Here is a 23816-nt window from a genome sequence, read left to right on the forward strand (position 1 = left end):
GTGAGGCACCGCATGACGGGCTCAGAGTTCCAGACGCTGTGCTCCCAAGAGCATCTGCTTAAGGTCTCAGGACCCTGCAGTTCCCACAGAACTGTGCTCAGTCAGAAGCCCACACACCATTGTTTATATGGAAACAAAGCAAGTCTCCGTTTCCTGCCCCGCATCAGGGCCTCGCTCTGATTTTCAATGACACGCTCCCCACTGAGCTGTTTCCACTCCACCCTGTTGGTTCTGGCCCATCCTCCGAGCCCATCAGGGACGGCTTTTCAGAAATGGAACTGTCGGAGCTCCCCGCTTTCCCTCCTGGCTTTGATTCACACACTTCTGTCCTGCGGAAGCTGGAGACGCCCACGCTTTTCCCGAGGTGTATGTTTCATAAAACAGACCATATCAGGCTCATCCGAGCCCGCAGCTCGCCTGCACGTCGGCATCTCCGTTACTGAAGGGACTGCCCGAGACAGGTCCTCATGTCCCTGCAGAGCGACAGGGATGCAGACGACTCAGCGGCTGGTGCGACGGAGAAGAGAAGGCCGCACGGTCCCCACCCGTTAAAAGGAGGAAATAAAGGCCAGCTGTCCTGTGGCTTCCCCACTGGAAACTGCCCAAACGCAGCCCTGCGGGGCCCGGGTCACCGGCTTGGGCTTTCTGGATAAGAGGTCCTGTGTGACGTCCAGGCTGCAGTCCTGACACTGTTAGGGTATGCTGGGCAAGTTACCTAGTTCTGTGCGTGGCTCTCCTATTTGGCAACATGATAGTCATGACTTCTCGCTTTGATACCAAAATAACAGCCAAGTCTCTGTGGAAAGGAAGGAAGAGAAGGAAAATAGAAGGGGGCACGGGAGGCAGGGAGGGGACCCCGGGAAGTCACGGTGAAGGTCGAGGCCGAGCTTTGCTTTTTAAAGTGTTTACTCCAACCCACAACGTTCAGAAGTGAAGCCGGGTCAAATGAGAACTCTGTCTTGGTGGCCAACAGGGAGAGTCAGCGTTCTCTGAGTCTTTTCATTTCCAGAGTGGAGAATGACTGCTCTACTTAGAATAGATAACCAACAAGGACCTACCGCAGAGCACGGGAACTCTGCTCAACATTCGGTGACAACCTACAGGGGACAAGAATTTGCAAACGAACAGACATGGGTACGTGGATAACCGAGTCGCCTTGCTGCAGACCTGAAACTAACAGCACTGTGCTTCAGTCTAAAACAAAAAGTTTTCAGAAAGGGAATGAATTTAAAGTCATCACACGTTTGACTTACATGCAGTAGAAAGTACTGTGAAGAATGCTTAAAGGAAATAATCGCATCCTAAGTGAACTGCATCACCCATGTCCTGACAACGCCGGACTCTCAGACTTTCTTTAGTTGTTTATGTGTGACTTATCATCAGTGCATCATTCTTATTAATGGACAAATACACACTCTCCTTTACTGAATTTTCCTGACATGATTGTTCAGTCTCTGGGGTCACACCTTCATCTGATGTGTGTGCACCTCCCATGGGCAGCTGAGCTTCAGAGGCACCAAGGATCCGAACTCACGGCCGGCGCCCCAGACCTGCTCCTGGAAGAGTTCCCTCAGCCCAGGCCATGCCTGGATCTCCTGGCTCTGAGGCTGGCACCAGCCCATCCTGTCTCCTACTTCCATGCATTAACAGGCTGTCTTATGTTACCTTAAAACATACACCACAAAAAAAGGTGATACGAGAAAGGATGAGAAAGAACAATGAGGTGTGCATCAAAGGTTGGGATGAGGGAATAAACATTAATTTTTCCATTTACATACAATCAGTCCTGGGAAGTTGTCTGTGCTAACAGAATAGACATGCATCCCTAGGTGTGCATACTGAAGAATATGTATATGTGTATATATATATATATATATATATATATAAATAAGCGATAATACATATTGCTAAAAATGGATGAATACATCATACTGACCTTGGGGGGTTTAAACGGATAGTCAGGTGAAAAGGTTATGTCAAGAAAGAACACCCCTCCTTCATAGACAGATCCTGGGGGTCCCAATATAGTTGACCTCCATTCATAAATGTTGTCTCCTTTGGGTCCAGCACTGAAATAAGACATACAAATGAAATGTGCTTAGAGATGATATAAAGCTTGGAACTGTAAAAATATCTATTTATGATAACAATAAATTGAGCCATTCCATAGAAAACACACCAAAGTTAATAGATTAATTCCAAACGAGGATTCACTTGTCAATATCATCAGTATTCTATAAATGAAATATGTTGGTATCACTAAATAACACAGAACCAAGAAGTTCTGTTTTGCCATTCATAACCTTAAACCTATGAAACAAAAGATTCCAAGGACCACAGACCAGAAAGCAGGAGCAAAATTTTTAAATTAATTTTTACTGGAGCAAAATGTTTAATAAAGCATAAAATTATTTCTGAGACCCTGAAAGGGTGGTATAGGGTCAAAGAGATAAATTTTCAAAGCTAGAAGGAATGCTAGAGAAAAAAAAATAGTCTAATCCTTTTGTTAACTAAGGGCACCAATGCGGCTGATGGAGACAGGAAATGATCATCATTCGTAAGACTCAGCTCAAGTATCACATCTGAATATTCTTTTCTCACTCCACGCAAGATCCCCTGCTCACGCCCCCAGTGTCCCGCTAGTGCGGTCTGTAGAAGACAGGATGCATCATTTTGTTTTATACCTCTGCTTGACTGTTTGCTTTTTCCATCCCTCTCTGGAAGTTCTCCGAGGAACAGGTTCTGCCTTGTTCTTGGTACTCAGTAAATGAGAGTTTGTCAGATGCTGCTGCTGGAATAACAGCCCAGCGAGGGAAGCCACGTGGCTGCTAGCTGCAAACCCGTGTTCCCCAACTGCAGAGAACCTCACGGAGGAAACGAAGACCCACACGAGTCAACCGCACTGTCCCCATGCTTCCAGAGGAACAGAAGGCAAAGCGAGATCTTTTTTTTTTTTTTATTTTTTTTTTGCAAAGCGAGATCTTAATTAAGCCCTCCATTGCTCTTCCTGCCACACCAACCTGAGAGCTCACACCCTGCAGCAAAGTGGGCGATCCTGTTAAGGTGCTTGAGAAGATTTTACTGCCAAAAAGGATTTGTCTTCTTTCATATTTTGAAATTAGTTTGTATCTACAACAGTTTCATTGTTGAGCAGGAGACCAAAAAAGCATGCATCATTATCTATGACAGAGGAGGAAGAATATATCAATACACTAGGGAACAGACAGCCTCTTCAATAAATGGTGTTGGAAAAACTGGACAGCTACATGCAAGAATCAAACCGGACTACTTTCTCACAGCACATATACCATTAAAGTCACAATGGAGTAAAGACCTCAATGTAAGCCCTAAACTCATAAAAATCCGAGAAGAAAACAAATGTAGTACACTCTTTGACATTTGTCTCAGCAACATTTTTGGGGATGTGCCTCTCAGGCTAGGGGAACAAAAACAAAAATGAACAAATAGGACTACATCAAAGTAAACAGCTTTCGCAAGTGAAGGAAACTATCTTTGAAATGAAAAGGCAGCCTATTGAATGGGAGAAAGTATTTGCACATGACAAATTCGTTAAGGGGATAATATCCAGAGAATACAAAGAACTCATACATCTCAACATAAAAAAACAGACAACCTCTTAAAAAGTGGGTAGGGGACCTAAACAGACATTTCTCCAAAGAGGACATACCACGGCCAACCAGCACATGGAAAGGCGCTCAACGTCACTCATCACAAAATGCAAATCTAAACCACAGCGAGGCATATCTCACAGCCGTCAGCGGCAATCATCAAAAAGACAACAACTAGCAAGTGTGGACAAGGATGAAAGGAGAAAAAGGGAACCTTCCGCAGTCTTGGGGGGAATGCAACTGGTGCCGTGCTGTGGAAAACAGTGTGGAGATTCCTCGGGAAGCTGAAAGTACAACTTTTAGTGGAACTTTTGCTGCTAGTAAAACTAAAAGTAGAACCATACAATCCAACAATTTCACTCCTGGGTATGTATCCAAAGAAACGAAAACAGTAATTTGAAAATATGCATCAGACATGACTGAAACGACTTGATATGCAAACATATAAACCTCTGTTGTAGATGGATTAAGCAGATAAACGCAAAAGTCAAAAGCTTTACAGTTTGACTAAAGAGAGTGACCAGGCAAGCCATAAACTGATATCATATAAAATGGACATGAAATTCTCGTGTCCAGAATATACTTAACTAAGTAAGTTATGAAACAGCAAAATCATGCAGTGACACAAATGCCCACTGATAGAAAAATGTGTGTGTGAAAGTGTGAAGTCGCTCAGTCATGTCCAACTCTTTGTGGCCCCATGGACTGTAGCCCACCAGGCTCCTCTGTCCATGGGATTCTCCAGGCAAGAATACTAGAGTGGGTTGCCATTTCCTTCTCCAGGGGATCTTCCCAACCCAGGGATCGAACCCAGGTCTCCCGCATTGCAGGCAGACGCTTTATCCTCTGAGCCACCAGGGAAGCCCCAGAAAAATGTGTAAATTCACCCAAAGGAATACTACACAGCCATGAAAACATAGAAACTAACACTGAGAAACCTTAAGAATATACTAACGAATACAAAAAGCAAGTGTAAACGGAATGTGCACCATATAACACTATTTCTACAAAGTATAAAAACAGACAAGAAAGGAAACGGGGGGTGGGGGGGACAGATGCTAAAAGTTCCAGAGAGGCGTTTCCTGGGTAGAATTAGAGGGTGGCAAGCAGAACTCAGGAGGAGCTTCAGTGGCTCTGGGGATGCTCTCCTACTCAGGGTGTGTGATGGATTCAGGAGCTATCTGTTTTACGGCTAGGCTTCATAGCTTCCTTAGGTATTAGACATTAATATATTCTTAGATCTGTGTCAATTTTTCATATTAAGTATGCAGAAAAAGCCGACCAAGTTGACACGTGAGAACAGTAAGTTGCATGTACTGTGTGGTCCTAACTCTAGGAACTAGAGAAATAAAACAATATTTTATATCACTTATGGATACATATCTGTGTCAGCGTCTTTCAAGAAATGAACTGGAAAAACGCACCTAACTTCAAGGCGGCAGCTGGGCAGGGAACGTGGGAGAGTTGGAGGGGGTGATGGGCGGAAACAGATCTGAAGGAGAGTTTAATTTTACTTTGAGGCTTTGATTTCTCTTATTCAGATACAAAAAATAAAATCACAGTGAGCCAAGTTCATTGTCAAGAACTGAAATAAAATTCAAAGGACTGGGGTCTAGCCTTCCTGGCCCGTCTGACCACGGGCCTCCTCTCCTGAAGTGGACAGTGAGGGCAGACAGAATATTCAGGTCAGAGGATAGTGAAATGTTGCCAACAGCAGCATCTTGTTGCCAGACCAGCTCACTCATTCAGATAAATAACACACACAGTTACGTCCCCAGCTATAATTAGACCCAAAACGAACAGATAAGTTTATTAGAAGGAAGGGCTGAAAAGTAGAGTAAATTATAGGTTTGTAGTTACAACATTACTTCAAGGGAGATGAAGAAATTTAATTTAAAAACTATGGGCTTCCCAGGTGGCTCAGACTATAAAGAATCTGTCTGTAATGCAAGAGAGGACGGTTCAATCCCTGGGTTGGGAAGATCCCCTGGAGAAGGGAATGGCACCCCACTCCAGTATTCTTGCCTGGAGAATCCCAAGGACAGAGGCGCCTGGCGGGCTGCAGTCCATGGGGTTGCAAAGACTGAAACATGACTGAGCGACTAACACTTTCTTAGACCCAACACAAACAGATAAGTTTATCAGAAGGAAGGACTTAAAAGGCAAGCAAATTATAGGTTTGTGTTTACAGCATTACTTCAAAGTAAGTGAAGAAATTTAATTAAAAAATGCAAAGAGGAGGGCACACAGCTGGGAACCAAGGGGCAGAGACACAGTTCCCAAATCCAAAGACATAACTTAAGGGTCCCTTGAGACGTGCTAAGGTGATTTTCCAAGAATGGTCATCACAGTTAGGTACATAATGTAAGCTAATTACGGAGTCACCAAATTGTGCCTGCAAAGAAGGAACCCGAAAGCAGAGGGCAGGAGGTACTTCAGAAAGTGGACTGTGTCTGTAGATAACGTAGATTCCATTTACGCCTGATCCAAGTTTTATCTGGCTCTCAGTCAGAACTCCAAATTTTATTGCTTCTTTGAAGTCATTAACAGTGGATTAAACAACTCCGTTAACTCTATCACTCTGAGTTGCTTCATGCTGCCAAAATGTGCCTTTCTGAGAAAATACTAGCAGTGACAAACCATCTGAAAAACAGATTGGTGTTTATTTTTATTTTTATGTTTTTAAAGATTTCCTAGCAGTACAGTTCATGTAGTGTTGTGTTAGTTTCAGGTGTACATCGGAGTGGTTCAGTCGTACATACGCACATCTTCGTTCTTTTTCAGATTCTTTTCCCATATAGGTTATCACGGAAGACCAAGGCACTCACTGGCTATGCAGTAGGTCTTTGTTGATTATCTATCTTGTGTAGTGTGTGTATGTAAACCCCAAGAAGAAATGTTGGGGAGGAAAAAGGATGAATCAAGAGCTTGAGATGGGTGTTTTAAAATGCATTTAACACTAATATTATTTCCTTAATACACAGATTGAGTCTTGGCAATCTGGCCACCTGCATCATCTTAGAAATGGTCTACCTGCACCACTTATTGTGAGGCGAGCAGAAGTAATGCCATGGCAGGCAGCTTAGATTAGGAGTAGGCCTTCCTACTTCTGGGTGGTAAGATTATCAGGCCACCTGGATCAGCTTTCGCTTAACACTGACCGCTGTTTGCCAATTAGGAACGGGGCGGAAACCCCCGGGAAAGTCCCGCGGGTGAGAAAGTTTTGACCAATGAAATTGCTTTATCTGCTTAAACCAACTACCAACGGCGTGTGCTCACCCTATAAATTTGTGTAACAGCTTGGGCTCGGGGCTCTCTGACCCGCACCACTGCGTTGGATGCGGCAGGAGCCCTGACTCAAGTCAGCAATAAACTTCCCTTTTTGCGAGTTGCATTGTCTTAGAGGCCTTCTCTCTTCCCGCTCGGGGATTCGGACATCGGGCATAACATTATAGTCCCAAAGCTTACAGCAGAGGTCCATGAACTACACAGCCCTCTGTCCCACAATCATTTTAATACGTCCCAGTTGAGAAACCCTAGCGGGAGTGTCTAGAACGGTGTTGGCCAATATGGTGGCCATGCAGTCATCGAGGACTTGAACTGTATGTAGCTGGTTCCAGGTAAGAGGTACTGTCATGAAAAGACGCTCAACACCCCTAACCAGGAAATGCAAGGGAAAGCCATGATGAGATTGCGTCTCACACCTGTCAGGAGGGCCATCATCAGAGGGAACACAGCAAATGCAGGTGACGAAGGAGAGAAAAAGGAATAAGTTGTACTGTGGAAAACAGTATATGGAGATTTCTCAAAAAACTAGAACTACCCTTCCATCCAGCAATTCTACTCCTGGGTATGTAGCTGAAAAAAAAAAACAAAAACACTCGTTCAAAAAGATACATGCACCCCAGTAATCACAGTATCATTATTTATAATTGCCAAGATAATGGGAGCAACCTAACTGTCCATCAACAGATGAACGGACAAAGAAGACGAGGTACACGATGGAATATTCAGTTCAGTCGCTCAGTCGTGTCCGACTCTTTTCGACCCCATGAATCGCAGTACGCCAGGCCTCCCTGTCCATCACCAATTCTCGGAGTTTACTCAAACTCATGCCCATCAAGTCGGTGATGCCATCCAGCCATCTCGTCCTCTGTTGTCCCCTTCTCCTCCTGCCCCCAATCCCTCCCAGCATCAGGGTCTTTTCCAATGAGCCAGCTCTTCGCATGAGGTGGCCAAAGTACTGGAGTTTCAGCCAATAAAAGCGAGTCAGGTGTTGCCATCTGCAGCAAATGGAAGGACTTAGAGGGCATTATACCAAGTGAATGAAGTCAGAGAGAGAGAAATGCTGTAGATCTCACATACATGTGGAATCTAAAAAATACTACACAATGGCTAATATCACAAAACAGAAGCAGACTCAGAGATACAGAGAACAAGCTAGTTATACCAGAGGGCAGGGGGTGATACGGTGGCGGGGAGTGGGAGGCACAAACTGGTGTGAGACAGGCTCAAGGGTTACAGTACAACCTGGGGAACATAAGCCAATGTCTTGTAACATTGCAATAACTGTAAATGGAAGGTAACCTTTAAAAATTGAATTTAAAATGAAAAAAAAAAGGAATGTATTGTACAGCACAGGAAATATAGCCAATATTTTATAATAACTATAGATGGAGGATATTCTTTATAAATTGTGAGTCACTATGTTGTACACCTGAAATTTATATAATATTGTAAATCAGCTATACCTCAATAAAAATAAAGGAAAAAAGTTTACAGTGCAAAAAAAAGTTTTTATAATGCCAGTAAATAACAAGATGTGTTGTGAAAATAAAATAAATACCAAACTTTGATGACTATGTGAAAGAAAGTGAACTACATCATTACTTATTATTCATTACATGCTGAAATAATATTTGGAGTATACTGGGCCAAGATACATTAAAATTAATTTCACCTACTTCTTTTTACTTTTTAAATTGTGGCTACTAGAAAATTTTAAATTGCACATGTGCTTCATATTATATTTCTATTCAACAGAACTGCCTTAAATCTAGTTTCTGTGATGGTGGGAATGTTCAAGTTTTCATCCTGAGTCAGTGTCGTAACCATCAGCTACACATGGCCATGTGGCACTTGAAATGAGGCCAGTGAGAATGAGGAAGAGGATCTGAAACCTCAGTTTCAATGAATTTAAATCCAAATAAGTCCACGTGGCTAGTGGTCACACACACGCACAGTGCAGACCCACAATGACTGGGATGAGTTTAATATGTCAGGATCTATACAGAGAAGGAAGAACGGGCTTTTATACACTTTGTATACATTTGTATATACACAAAATGTATACATTTTGTGTATATACAAAATGGAAGAATGTGCTTTTATACACTTTGGCTGGATCAGAAAAGCGAGAATCAGAGGTTGCAGAGTGTTCTATGCTTTGAACGACCCCTTCTTCCGTAGACCGGTCAGAGAGAGGCTGGTGCCGGAAGACTCCCGCAGCAGCGCAGCGCTGAGGCTGGTGGGCAGGCTCCGAGCCAGACGGTCTGTCTGCATCTCAGCCCGTCGCTACACGAGCACCTGTGTGTGCTCAGTCGCGCAGTCACGGCCGACTCTGCAACCTTTTGGACTGCAGCCCGCCAGGCTCCTCGGTCCATGGGATTCTCTAGACAGGAATACTGGAGTGAGCTGCCATGCCCTCCTCCAGGGGATCTTCCCCACCCAGGGATGGAACCCACGTCTCCTGTGTCCTATGCATTACGGGTGGATTCTTTACCTGCTGAGCCACTGGGGAAGCCCGAACACCTACTTGACCCTGAGCAAATGCGTCATCGCTCTATGCCTTAGTTTTCTCACCTGTAAAATGGGGCCATTACAGCACCAACCTGAAGTGTAAAATTTCAGTAGAACTGCACTCACAGAGCTTGGGTAATGGGCTGAGAAGGGCCCAAATAGTAAGCCTCCAAATGTGGGCTGCTACTGTGATCACAGTTCTGCCTGTGGGTGGTACAGAAGTGCACCAACTCACTCGAAAGGTTAATTGCCTGGTGGTTTTCTAACAAAGGTTTCAAGACCCCACGACTAGAAAACAGGCTACTGAGACCGTGCACAAATGATGGTGATCACCTTCCTCCTCCGCAGTCTGCCTCCGTCGGGGCCCCACCCCCCATCACCTTGTCTGCTCACCTCCCACATGGTGTCTCATCGTCCACCTCTGATAAGCGACCTGCCAAAGACTGATGGAATCTCTAACCTGGTCAGAAACCTGAGCGTCAACCTGGACCAAGCTTTATTTTATTGTGTAGTCGATTTACAATGTATTAAGTTTTGCTATCTTGAGAGTCCCTTGGACTGCAAGGAGATCCAACCAGTCCATCCTAAAAGAAATCAGTCCTCAATATTCATTGGAAGGACTGATGCTCAAGCTGAAACTCCAAAACTTTGGCCACCTGATGCAAAGACCTAACTCATTTGAAAATACCCTGATGATGGGAAAGATTGAAGGCAGGAGAAGGGGATGACAGAGGATGAGATGGTTGGATGGCATCACCGACTCAATGGACATGAGTGTGAGTAAACGCCAGGAGTTGGTGATGGACAGGGAGGCCTGGCTTCTTCCTTCGCCTCTAAGTTCCACAGGGCCTATTTCCTAGTATCTGATCTGTCTCCTGGCGGTATCCTCTGTCACTTTCTTGGTGGCAGCAGCATCCTCTGTGATTTCCCTGCCTCCAGTCTTGCTTTCTTCCCATCCTTCCACTAAAGGGAAGAACGGACAATCTCCAGGAAACCTTTTAAATGGGACCATGTTTCCCTGTTTCTCTGGCTTCTCAGTACTTCAAGATCAAGCCCCAATTCCACAGGCACACGCGAAGTCTTCCATAAAAATCTGGCTCTAGCTGACTTCTCTGACCTCATTCTCTGTATTCCTCTCTCCTCCAACTCCATCCTTCAACCATACAGGAACCACTTGCAGAACTCCATGGGGTCTGGGCTCTTTTGGGAGCTTTTGGAGAAGATGCTCTGCAGGTCTGACCATCCTATTTGTCCTTTAGGTCTTAACTGCCTTCTCCTCCAAGGCATCTTCTTTACCCCTAAAGGCAGGGGTAATGTTCTATGCAAATGTGGCATTATAAAAAGTTGTTTATGGGGCCCTTAATACTGGGGAAAGAAGAAGAGTTAAGAAACAATATTATCTGGGTCAGAGGAAAGAACTTGGCCTGATGGTGAAGGGACGTCCCTGATCGCCGAGAGGGTGCTGAGAAAATAAGCCAGGAAGGCAGCTCTTGAGGGGCCCAACAGAGAATGTCTCTCAGACTTCCAAGGGTCCCTGTGTTTGTTCAGTAATTTTTCCTACAAGAGCAGTACCATCGACACCCACTGTAACATCTCAGGAAGTGAGAACGCAGCAGTACTGAATATATATAACCAGGTCACTCTGCTGCACACCCAAACCTAACAACACTGTGAATCCGCTATACTCATACACAAAACAAGAAATTTAAAAAAAGGATTCAGGCAGAAGCGTGAAATCCTAAAAGGAAAGACAGTGAAAAAGAAAGAAGAAAGAAAAGATCCACGGTGTATTCTAAACTCCAAGGAGGGCTGGACTGTTTCCGCCCATTACTATTTCACATAGTTTCTTTCCAGCTCATAAGAGTCTGGGGCTTATTCTCAAGGTATTCCTAGAAAATGAATTGTTACTTTTTGAGAATGAGTATTTTAATAAATGGGAAGGATCTTTATCCTCAATCAGACTTCTCAGATTGGGATGCGTACATGGGAAAAAATTCATTTGACTACAGTTGTTGTGGTTTAGTTGGTGACCCCATGGACTGGAAGCCTGCCAGGCTCCTCTGTCAGCGGGATTTCCCAGGCAAGAATACTGGACTGGGTTGCCGTTTCCTTCTCCAGGGGATCTTCCCGACCCAGCGATTGAAACCACGTATCCTGCATTGATCCTTTTGAACTGCGGTGTTGGAGATGACTCTTGAGAGTCCCTTGGACTGCAAGGAGATCAAATCAGTCAATCCTAAAGGAAATCAACCCCGAATATTCATTGGAAGGACTGATGCTGAAGATGAAACTTGAATACTTGACCATGTGATGCTAAGAGCCAACTCATTAGAAAAGACCCTGATGCTGGAAAGACTGAAGGCAGGAGGAGAAGGGGACGACAGAGGATGAGATGGTTGCATGGCATCACTGATTCGACGGACGTTAGTTTGAGCAAGGTCCTGGAGTTGGTGACGGACAGGGAGGCCTGGTGTGCTGCGTCCATGGGGTCGCAGAGTCGGACACGACTGAGCGACAAACAGCTCCTACGCTGGCAGGCAGATTCTTCACCACTGAGCCACCAAGACAGCGTCTCTAAGCTATCTTTTTACCAGATCTTAGAAGTCACTGCTATCATATACCTTGGATCTCTTGTTAACAGTGCAAAATAATTACTGCTTAAGAATCACAGCACTTCCTTTTCCCAGATCATGCAGGAGCTAGCAAGATAGTATGCTAAGTCAAAACCAACCTCCTAGAAGTTACCGAAGAAGGCACACTCTTTCAGGAGTGTGTGTGTATGCGTTTATTTCTCCTAATATGTGATATATGACACTGAGTGCACAGATTTGTAACAGACGTCATTTTAAGAGACATAACTATGAAATAGCAGGTAAACGCAGAGAAACTGGGAAGTCGGGAGGAAGAGCTCAGAGAAAAAACTGTATTCTTAGAAAAAACTGTCTATATTCTTACTTTCCACTCTAAGCTAATTTCCTAAGACTCACTTGTAAGCACAAAGATACATTACAGAGTCAAAAAGAACAGCATCTTATTTTATACATCTGGGTTGTTAGAAATAAGGTTAAAATCATAAAGACCTTGGAAACCATCCATCAATAGTTCACCTTTTTCATCACACAAAAGCGAACACTAGAATGGGACTGGAATCCCAGTGACTGAGACAATTAGGCATAAAATCAATCAGCATTACTTAAAATACTGAATTATATAATTTTCAATCCTACATGAGCTGACAGGACTCTAGCAATAGGGTGATGGAGTTAATCTCACTCTTTTTGAGTCTTTTTTGATGTACTCTCTCCTTGCAGAAGAAATGACCCATTGCAGCAGCGATTCTTAGCATCACTAAAGGCGTGGGGGTGCGGGTGGGGAGGAAATAATTGGAAAAAATGAAAAAGCTCTTCCCCCACTGGGGACCACTTCAGTTTCGAAGCCTTCACTTGAAAGGTGATAAAATGAAGGGTCAGAAAGCGGAGTGCTTCGCCCCAGCCCACACCTAGGGAAGGACACTGAGCCTCTGACCCCAGCGGGAGCCCTTCCCACCTCACCGCTGCGCCGTCAGACACCGGACTCGACCGGAGAAGCCACGTGCAAAAGCCGCCGTGCCCGCGACTGCTCTGCTCAAGGCGGGAGACGTCTGGGCTTTTCTTTCCCCCTTTAACCGGTCCCTTCCTGTCCGTGCTCCCTGGCCGGGGCGGGGCGCCCTGCCGCTGTCTGCAGGCTTCTCACGCGGCGGCCTCTCCCGCTGCCGAGCACCGGCTCTGGGGCTCGGGCGCCCGGAGCTGCAGCCGTGGGCCCAGCATCGTGCTGCGGGCGCCCAGCTGCCCCGCCTCGCGTGGGGTCTTCCTGGGCCAGGGAGGGAGCCGCCGTCCCTGCAGGGCGAGGTGCATCCTTAACCACTGCGCCGCCAGGCGAGCCCTGGGCTTTCCCGGGCTGCGCATCCCGGGCAGGTCTCGGGGCCGATCCAGAGGTCTGGTAAACAGCCGTTTGTGTTTCAGCTATCACATTCTCTCTCTCTTTTTAAATTTTTCAGAGGAGAAATAGTGACCCTTGAGGACCCTCTTCATTTCTTTAGGGGACCTACCATTTCTCACCACCCTGCTTTTGTCCCCCACCCCCACCTCAATTCCTGTGCATTTTCTCCAGTCCGTGTGAGAAATGACAGCTCTCAGGGTCCCCAGGCCTCCAGAATTAGCCTGTCTTATCTGCACTGTGAGAACAATTGAGGAGCTAGCCCAGGAGGCACGTCCTGCGTCTTTATTAGGGAAGATCTCCACCCCACCCCCAAGAGTGAGACAGGAAGGCTGGAGAGCTCTAATGGTCCCCGATCTTATCTGCAGGTTAGAGAAGCCTGCCACAAGCAGACACGCACTGCTGCCGGGGTGCAGGTTCCAGGGAGCCAAATCCTTCTCACAACGCTGCAACTCTCCCAAATGGTACCACTGAAGGCGACGGAATGCAAGATTCCCTGGTATCATTTCAAGGGCAGCTTTACGACTTTCTGACATTTAAATGATGCCAAAGTAAAAATTCTATTTGAACCTTAAGACGGGGCAGAACTTGAGGACAGTTAATGGTTCTTAAGGGAGCTAAGATTTATGTGTTTATTTGTATACAGAGTTACCAGCAGGGCAGTTTGGTTTCTCAAGTAGGTTAGATAGCTCCTATATACTGGATACATTTCTCACTGGCGGAGACCATCTCTGCTTCTTCCACAGGAAAATAGCGAGCAACAATTGCTTCAGGGAGCTGCCTAACTTACTCCAAGAAAGTACACTGGCTGTGATATCCTGCAAGCGGCGTGCTTTTCATCGTATCCCTGATGCTGCCATGAGCCCTAAGACCTACCGTCACCGTTTTCTTTCACCCGCTGCCTGGAGGCCAAGGTTAGCCCAGAGGAGAGGAAACACATCAACCAAAGTGCTAATGCCAGGCTCCCTGATGGCTCAGTGGTAAAGAGTCCGCCTGCCAATGCAGGAGACATGGGTTCGATCCCTGGGCCGGGAAGATCCCACAGGCCGGGGAGCAACTAAGCCCGTGCACCCCAACTACCAACTCTGTGACCCACAGCCAGGGAGTTGCCACTACTGACGCCTGCACACGCTAGAGCCTGTGCTCCGCAATGAGAGAAACCAGCATAGGAGAGGCTCACAGTGAGAAACTTGACCTGAGCATCGCAACTAGAGCGGATCCCCACCCGCTGCAGCTAGAGAAACCCGTGTGCCGCAGCGAAGTCCCAGCACGGCCAAAAATAAATAAAAAAAAAAAAAGACTCGTGGCAAAAGTAAACTGCACACACAGACTTAAGAAGTGTTTGTTGAAAAATAATACACACCTGGATGGAACACTGGGCTAGTAAGGCAGCGAGGTGGTAGAGGAGACGGCTTCAGGGGGACAGAGCCAGGTCTGAGTTCCGGCTCTGCCACGGACTGTGTGCAAGATAAAGTCTATTCCCACAGGCACGGGGGCCTAACAAGTGAGGGGGAGGGAGGGGGTAAAAAGCAGGGAGGGGAAAGCGGGCTCCCTGCTGGGAGCACAGCAAACACGCAGGGGCCCGAGCTGGGGCAGTGCAGGGTCTTAAGGGCTGCGGCAGCGCCTGGGGTCTGGGGGGTCTTCTAACGTGACACTCCCGGGAGCTGCGGGCTTCCATCACTAATCTCTCTGCCCCCTCCAGAGATTCAACCAAGAAACTCCACACACGGGCTTGCCAGGGGGTGAAGTGGTGATGAGCCTGCCCGCCAAGGCAGGCGATGCAAGAGACGTGGGTTTGATCCCTGGGTCAGGAAGATGTCCTGGAGGAGGGCATGGCCACCCACTCCTGTCTTCTCGCCTGGAGAACCCCATGGACAGAGGCGCCTGGGGGCTGCAGTCCATGGGGTTACAGACAGTCGGACAGGACTGAGCGCACACACACATTTAGTGAGTAAATCGGGATTGAGAATAAGGGGAATCTCGTGCTTTTAAAAGCAAGTTTGAACTGCTTCTGGAACTAAAAAAAAAGCCTGGGTCTCACCCAAGACCAGCTCAGTCAGAACTGACGGGGGCTGAGAACTGAGCGGGGCCGAGAGCCACTGTCACAGGTGATGGACTCACGCAGGGTCTCAAACTGTGGTCCAGAGAGCAGCTTCCCCGTGGCTCAGCGGGTAATGCATCCGCCGGCAATGCGGGAGACCTGGGTTTGATCGCTGGGTTGGGAAGATCCCCTGGAGAAGGGAAAGGCTGCCTGCCCACTCCAGTATTCTGGCCTGGAGAATTCCGTGGACTGGATAGTCCATGGGGTCGCAAAGAGTCGGACACGAGTGAGTGACCTTCACTTCACTTCACCTCAGGGGGCAGCGGCAGCAAGCAGGTCCACCGAACAGAACCTACGTTAAAGGCTGACACCGACGAAGTTTCTGAGTGCGGATCGCACAACGAAGCCCCCTGAGAGTACGATCGCCATACCCCAGACACTGTTCCAGGCCTGTTCCATCCCACTCTACGGAAGGGAACGCTGTTCACCCGTGGGGCTGTCCTCAGAATTCAATACACATCAAGTGTCAAGTACAGCTCCGGCTAAAGAGCGGGTGGTAGCTATTACCCTTAACATAAATTCCTTCCAATTACTGCCACTCTGTGATCTTACTCTTAACGGAAATTCAGGCTCAGGGGAGGTCAGGGGCTCGTCCAAGGTTACACAGTAAAGGCTGGAACTGAGTCTCACGCCCTGGATGGCCTCATTCAAAGGCTCGTCCCCTTCCCACCAGGCGCTCTGACAGCCGGGCTCAGCGCAGACTGGACGCGGGAGAGACGAAGGGGTGGCGGCCCTGGTGATAAACCCAAAGGTACCAGCAGAGCTCCCACGCTTCTGCTGGAGAGATGAGAACTGGCTACATGGACAGACAAGGACCAAAAAAAGCAGAAGAGCCGTTACGCTCACAGAAAATGTGTAAACCCCAACCTCCGACAAATGCTTAGCGACTTAGTTAACAATCTTCCTATAGCAATATTTAGTTAGGATTTAGCACTCTTTTCCCTCTGGACAGCTTTAGAGAGTTCACAAAGCCTTTCAGAAGCATCACCTTCTTTTAACCTTTGCCACAACTTGGTGCGATGGGATGATAAGCCTCAACTGGGATGATGCCACCTACTTCTTTCCTCCTTAAACCCCTATTAAATCTCATAAACCTGGACTTCCGACTACTCTACAACGGCTTTCATCAAAGAAAGCTTGTGCTTTAAAAAAAAATGTAGATTTTCAGTGACCTGCACGGATGTCATCATCTGTCCTCTTTTCCTTTCACCCCATCAGTAACGATGAGAAGACAGAGGTGGCTGCGGTCCCTGGGAGTAAACACAGGGAGCTGGCGCGGGCCCACCTGTCGAACCCGCTCCGTGAAGTGGAAACAGGGGCCCTGACTGGGCTCGGGGGGCTCCTGGCACAGGCGCTTCCCCACCTGGACATGAAGGTCTTTTATACTTTTATCTGCATATTGATTTACAATGGGGTGCTGGCTTCAGGCATACGGCAAAGTGGTTCAGCTGAACATATATCAGTAGCTATTCTTCTTTGGAATATTATGCAGAGTCCCCTCTGCCACACAGCAGGTGCCTGCTGGTTCTCTATTTTGTATGTATATGTAAATTCTAACCTCCCCGCTTACCGCTTCTCTCACCTCCCCGCCTTGATAACCACACAGTTCTTTCCAAGTGTGTGAGTCTGTTTCTGTTTTGTAAAAAATAAGTTCATTTGTATCATTTAAAAAAAATTAGATTCCATGTATGAGTGATAACATATGGTATTTGCCTTTCTCTGATTTACTTTACTTAGCATGGTCACCTCTAGGGAATTTTTAGGAGGCCAGCCACAGTCGGCAGCCTGGTGGCAACAGAAGACTCAGACGGTCCTCTTCGACGTGCGGTGTGCTCACAGAACCTCAGCCCTGCGTCATCCCTCTGAGCCCTTGCGGCCATCAGGCATCCTTAGGAGTCTGTCTAAAAAGAACACACGGTCTTCAAAGGGAAGCGAATGAGAAGCCCTGGAAGCACTCTGCTCCCTGCTTGGCTCCTGGGTTCAGGTTACGACATGTCCACACCGCTCAGCTGTCTAAGGTCAGTCCAGAATGCCCTCATTTTCATGGGAGAGTCTGCCACCAGCCCTTGTAAAGCATTTACACAAGTGACTTCCAACACCCAGCTTGCTGATCTACTCTTTTTTTAAGTGAATTCTCATTGGGGTGTAGTTGCTTCACAGTGCCGGGTTGGTTTTCTGCCGTACGGCCAGGTGACTCAGCGGTGCACACACATGCATCTCCCTCTTTTATGGATTCCCTTCCCATTTAGGTCCTCAGGGAGTGCTGAGTAGACCTCCTTGTGCTGTGCGCTAGGTTCTCATCAGTGACCTGCTTTATACACAGGATCAATAGTGTAGAGATGTCAGTCCCAGTCTCCCAATTCATCCCCCCTCCTTCCCCGCCTGGTGTCCGTACGCTTCTTCTCTACCCCGTGTCTCTATTTCTGTCTTGCCAATAAGGTCATTTAAACCATCTTTCCCAACTTGCTGATTTACTCTCACACAAAGTTCATCAGTCATGGCATTCACATCCATTTTCAACAGAAGCTATGACCATCCTTCTGATTTCGGCCACTGCCTTCTCTCTTTGTAAGCAAAACACACACAGATTTTCCTGGAGATGTGCCACTTAAGGACCACCGATTTGCAGGATCCCCTAATAGTTCCCGTCGACGTGGGCCACCTCTGAGGGATTTCGGGGTTCTGCTTTCAGCAGTGCTGCGGCGGGAGAAGGAACTTTCACCGCCCATCTCCATCTTCCGGGGTCTGCCCACACTGAGGGCCGCCGGCTGCTGAGCCGATTTAATTTACCCACTTCTCCGTTTGCATTAACCTTTGAATAATAAAGCACAGCTGAGGCTGCTGTAAGAACCAAACCAAAGAATGAATAATTAAAAACACCTTCTCAGCCTTGGAAAGACCAATCCCTAGCCATTAGGGGAGCTTTAATTGTGACTGAACTAAACATTAAAAAGGCTAATTGTATTCTTTATAAATGGAAACAAACGCTAAGGACATAGTGTGCCTACAATATATGTTGTATATAAAAGCAAAGCTCTGAAAGCACCCAGTAATTAATTCCCATGAAAAAAAAAGCAAGAGGAGTCTGAGTCTAGAGAAACAACGTTGCTCCTAAAGATGGGCCGCTCCTATTATCTACGTGCAGGAAAAAAACTGTTACTACTTGTGAAAAGCTATTATTCGTTTGATGCAGGTGGACTGGCTGGAATAGCATTTAAAGAAATAGAAATGTTAAAGCTGAAACAAAGGTTCAGAACAGAATATATTACAGGAAAACCCTGTCTTATCTGAATCTGTCAAGTGCTGCTTCTGCCAGCTGGGATTCTTCTTTGCTTTTGATGGATTTAATTTCCCTTTGGGAACCCAAGTCCAAATCTACTGTTATATTTATGTGTTAGGACCACAAAACAGCCACTGATATTTTATAGACTTGCTAAAATGTCGTTAGTATCTAATATCATATTCAAACCAAACAGTACCCTATTTACCTGAATAGCTGGAAACAGTGATCTGTTTCTAGACTTCCAACAAAGGGCAGGACATCTGTCTAAATCAAAGAGGGCAGCTTCCTCCTATTACTGACTTTAAAGTCATTGTTTAATTTTTTTAACTAGAAAGTTTTCTCTTACGCTTAATTTTGCTAAATTTAAGGCTTTTCCCTCTACTTCTGTTTAAAAGACCATGTTGGACCTCCCTGGTGGCGCAGCAGATAAGAACCTGCCTGCCAACGCAGGGGACACAGGTTCGATCCCCAGGCTGGGAAGATCCCACAGGCCATGGGGCAAGCAAGCCTGTGCACCCCAAGACGGAGCCTGCGTTCCAGCTGCTGGAGCCTGCGCCCCGACAAGAGAAGCCGGCAGGATGAGAAAGCGCGGCCGCAGGGAAGCGCAGCCCTCACCCGCCGCAGCCTGCAAAAGCCACGCACAGCAGCAAAGACGCAGCGCAGCCAGAAACAATAGAACAAAAATAAACATTATTAAGAAATGAAGTAAGCAGAAGAAAGGAGATAAAAATTAGGGCAGAAATCATTAAGCAAACGAAAATGAGACCATATCACTGCCCTTTTGATAATAACCTTTCCATTACTGGAAGGTTAGGAAGCTACGGTCTCTTCCTTGGTACTAAGCAATTTCGTGGCTTTTACAATGGCATTTAGCTTCCATTTTTATGTCTCTTTTGGTTCTTTGAATCTTCTCTAATTTTTTGCACCTCTAACTTAAAGATGATTCCCTGCACGTAGTAGGTAAAAGGAAGACGAAACGAGAGAGACCTTGATTTGCAATTTTAGTCAAGATCAACTTCTCATCCGGGAGAGCAAAAGTACTGCTTCTGCTCTTGCCGCTTTTATTTCCCCCTTGTTTTTAATTCTTTATACAATTTTAAAGGCTGTGGTCCATTTAGTTATTATAAAATGCTGGCTGTGCTCCCCATGTTTTATGATATATCCTTGAGCCTGTCTTACACCCCCATCCCCCACCCCCACAAGTAACCATCAGTTCGCTCCCTATTTCTGAGTCTGCCTCTTTCTTGTTACGTTCACTAGTTCGTGGAATTTTTAAGATTCCACATATTTGTGATATCATATAGTATCTGTCTTTCTCTTTCTGACTTATTTCACTTAGCATAATACCCTCCATGTTGCTGCAAATGGCATTATTTCATTCTTTTTTATGGCTGAGTAATATTCCACATATATATACCCCACATCTCCCTATCCATTCATTGGTGCTGGGACACTTGGGTTGCTTCCATATCTTGGCTATTGTAAATAATGCTGCTAAGAACACTGGGATGTATTATCTTTTTTTTTGAATTAGTGTTTATTTATTGTTGTTGTTTTTTTCCAGATACACATCCAGGAGTGGAATTGCTGGATCATGTCATAGTTCTATTTTCAGTGTTTTGAGAAGCCTCCATACTTTTTTCCCACAGTGGCTGTACCAATTTACATTCCCACCAACAGTGTACGAGGGTTCCCTTTTTTCCATATCCTCGCTAACTTTTGCTTTCTCTAGACCTTTTGATGATGGCCATTCTGACAGGTGAGAGGTGATATCTTACTGTGGTTTTGATTTGTACTTCCCTGATAACCGGTGATGCTGAGCATTTGTTCATTTGCCTGTTGGACATCTGCATTTCCTCTCTAGCACGATATCTACTCAGTTCTTCTGCCTATTTTTAATCCAATTATTATTATTGTTTTAGATTGAGTTGTGTGAGCTGTTTCTATATCTTGGATATTAATCCCTGATCAGTCATATCATTTGCAGATACTTATTCCCATTCAGTAGGTTGTCTTTTTGTTTTGTTGATGGTTTCCTTCACTGTCCAAAAGTTTTTAATTAGGTCCCATTTGTTTATTTTTGCTTCTATTTCCTTTACTTTAGGAGACAGATTAAAAAAAATATTTCTGGGATTTATGTCAAAGGGTTTTCTGCCTAAGTTGCAGGTTACATTGTTAGTATTTTCGTTTCTCACGTCAGTTTTCTATGTAAGGGCTTTCACTGGGACCAGCAATCCTGCACTTTCGAGTCCTACAGGTAATGAGTCAGCATTGGATCTAATTCTTCTCATGACTCTTCTTTCTTTTGAACATTGTATACCTTTGCTATTGCCTTCTAACTATCAGACATTTGTTTACACTTCCTTTGGTTTTGGCGCATTGCTTCCATCTCAGAGTTAGCGGTCTTGTACTAGTAACACTTGACCCCAGTCCACCCCCAGGCCCGGCTGCCCAAGCCCACAACTTCCATCTCCACTGCAGTCTTACCCCAGGCTGTGCTGTCTGCTGCCCTGAGCAGACCAGAGACCCTAGGCGCAGGCACCGCGTCTAACGCAGGTGCAGCAGGGCCAGGAGCACAGCAGAAACTCAAAGGATGTGCTCTGATGGACCGTGTGACTCCACAGAGTACTGACGCGGTAACACTGAGCGAAGTGCTGAGGGCAGAGGAGATACTGAATGGACTTACTACTAAGCTTGCTTTTGGGGAAGGTGACACTTCTGAAACTAACCTTTTTATTTTAAAATTTTAGATTTATAGAAACATGGCAAAGAGTTCACAGTTCTCATATACTCAACACCCACTTTAGTCTATTATTAACATTTTATATTAGTTTAGTCCATTTATTACAATTAATGAGTTCACGCTGATTCATCACTGTTATTAACTACAGTGCACACTATATTGCCAGTCCCTTAGTTTTAACCTAATGTCCTTTTTCTGTTCCAGGATTCCTTCCAGGATACCACATTATTTAGTAGTCATGTCTACTCAGGGTCCATTCTTTATAAAATGGAGCCTCTTTCTTATTATAAAAATTAATAAGATAAGAACTTAAGTTGAGAAATTGGGTGAAGTGTACCTGGAAAGGACTCTGTACTATCTTTCCAACCTCCCTGTAAATCCAGTTATTCCAAATTGAACAGTTAATTTAAAATTCTGTTATGGCAAAAAACAAGGTGTCTTTCTTGGGTTTCCTTTAAAGAAAATTCCTCTGTGTACAAATGCTCAGCTTGACTATGTTAAAACTTAAGTGACAGCACACGGTAACTCATTTCTCTACAGTGAGACTGTCCCCCAAATACTGTCATATGTGTTACGTTAGCTGCATCCTGGTTCTACTGATGTTACTGGTAATAGGATGCTGCTCACCAATATTATTTATAAAATCAATACAGTTTTAAATTTTTTGATTTGGGGGGAGTTGTGGGGAGATGGGAGGGTGGGGAGATTTCAACTGATCTGTCTTTATACACATTCAAGTTAAAATGTCCAAATTCAGTTTGCTTGATCCTTGGCTCCCTCAACTCTTCTGTGCTACAGAATTTACAATTTTACTCAGCTCAGTGAAAATGAATATATAGTAAAAGAAAAGTGAGCTGGGATGCTGAAGCGACTTTGCAGTGTTTTAGATCATGGTATCTTAGGAACTCAAAATACCTTCCCAAACTCACCTCCCCCTTCATCCAAAGACTATCATTCAAGATTTCATCCGAAGCAAACATGTTACTTGAATACTCAAGCGAAGTGACACAAAAACCCTAGAACTAGTTCGGATTTGGTCCATGGTCACTTGATTCTGTAGGGCCGATCACACTCCAGACTGCCCAGATGACCATTCCTGGGACCTGTAACAAGCGGGCGGACGCCGCCTCCAATGTGACTGCGGACGGCTATGCGAAGCGCTCGTCGGTTCTGCAGTCCCGCAGCATCTTCTCTCCTAGACACACCTGCCGGTCAGATGTCTGTCCCTGAAGATATGAAGGCGATCGGCTCAGAAGGGAAACCGTAAGAAGGATAAAGACGCAGAGAGGCCTGCGGGAGAGCGGAGCCGGGCGCAGCGGGCCGTGCGGGACGCCGCTGCGCCGACCACTCGGCCCGCACCTGCCGCCTGAGCCGTGCGCCTGGGAGAGCAGGACAGACAGCGAGGGACAGAGGAAAGAGAAAGGGCAGCCACAGGGGGAAGCGCGAGGAAATCACAGCCGTGTGGGGCCATTGACACGTGACCGCCAGACTCGGAATCCACTGCGACGTTTCACACGGCCGGCAGAACTGAACGTTCTGCTCCTGCCGGGTTCGAGCCCTGACGCACACAATATCTAATCTGGCTTAGCTAAGGCGTAGGGCGTAAGATGAACAGCAAAGGGACGCTGCATTCAACATCCGAAAGCGCTGGGAAGGACTGCGGGGTGCAGGGAGAATGGTTGAACCTGACCCAGCGTAGGATTCTTATTTTGCTGACAACTAAAAAGAGCTAGAAAGCAGAGAGCATCAGCTTCAGGGGTTTCTCAAAGGCGATCCGACAAGGCAGGCTGCTGGGCCTGAGCACGCGCCCGCGCGCAGACCGCAGGCCCGCGCGCCTCCGCCCAGCGCCCGCGCTCCGCCTCGCGGAGGCCGCCGCGCCCCGTCCGGGCCGCCCGCGCGGAGAGGCTGCGCGCCGCGTCCAGGCGCAGCGCCCGGCCCGCGGGGCTCCTCTGCACGTGGGATGGTGGGTGCGCTCCGGTTTCAGGGGGGCTGGTCTCTTCTGAGCAGTTGTACCTTCATGAATTTTTTTATTTTATAACTTTAAGTTGCATAACTTCTACACTTAATTTTTATTTTATTTTACAGCTGAGAATGTTGTGTTAGTTTCAGGTCTGCACCAGAGTGATTCCGTCATGCGTGGACATGCACCTGTTCTTCAGATTCTTTTCCTACTTAGGTTATTACGGAGTGTTGAGAAGGTTTGCCTGCTCTTTAAGGCAGGTCCTTGCTATTTTACACATAGAGGTGCATAGTATACTACATACATACACAGTGCAGGTCCATCCC

The 23816-nt window shown here is 46.3% G+C and overlaps 1 protein-coding gene across 1 annotated transcript in view; it reads right to left on the reverse strand.

Annotated features, from left to right (window-relative positions):
• The window catches only part of LOC136176637 (ubiquitin-conjugating enzyme E2 E2), a 346202-nt gene that overhangs the window by 80456 nt on the left and 241930 nt on the right, over nt 1-23816 (reverse strand). Inside the window, exon 4 of the mRNA XM_065947094.1 lies at nt 1937-2069. Within this exon, the coding sequence (XP_065803166.1) occupies nt 1937-2069 (133 nt within the window). The remainder of the gene's footprint in view (nt 1-1936; nt 2070-23816) is intronic.

The sequence above is a fragment of the Muntiacus reevesi genome, chromosome 10 (genome assembly GCF_963930625.1).
Source record: "Muntiacus reevesi chromosome 10, mMunRee1.1, whole genome shotgun sequence".
Taxonomy (NCBI): Eukaryota; Metazoa; Chordata; class Mammalia; order Artiodactyla; family Cervidae; genus Muntiacus; species Muntiacus reevesi.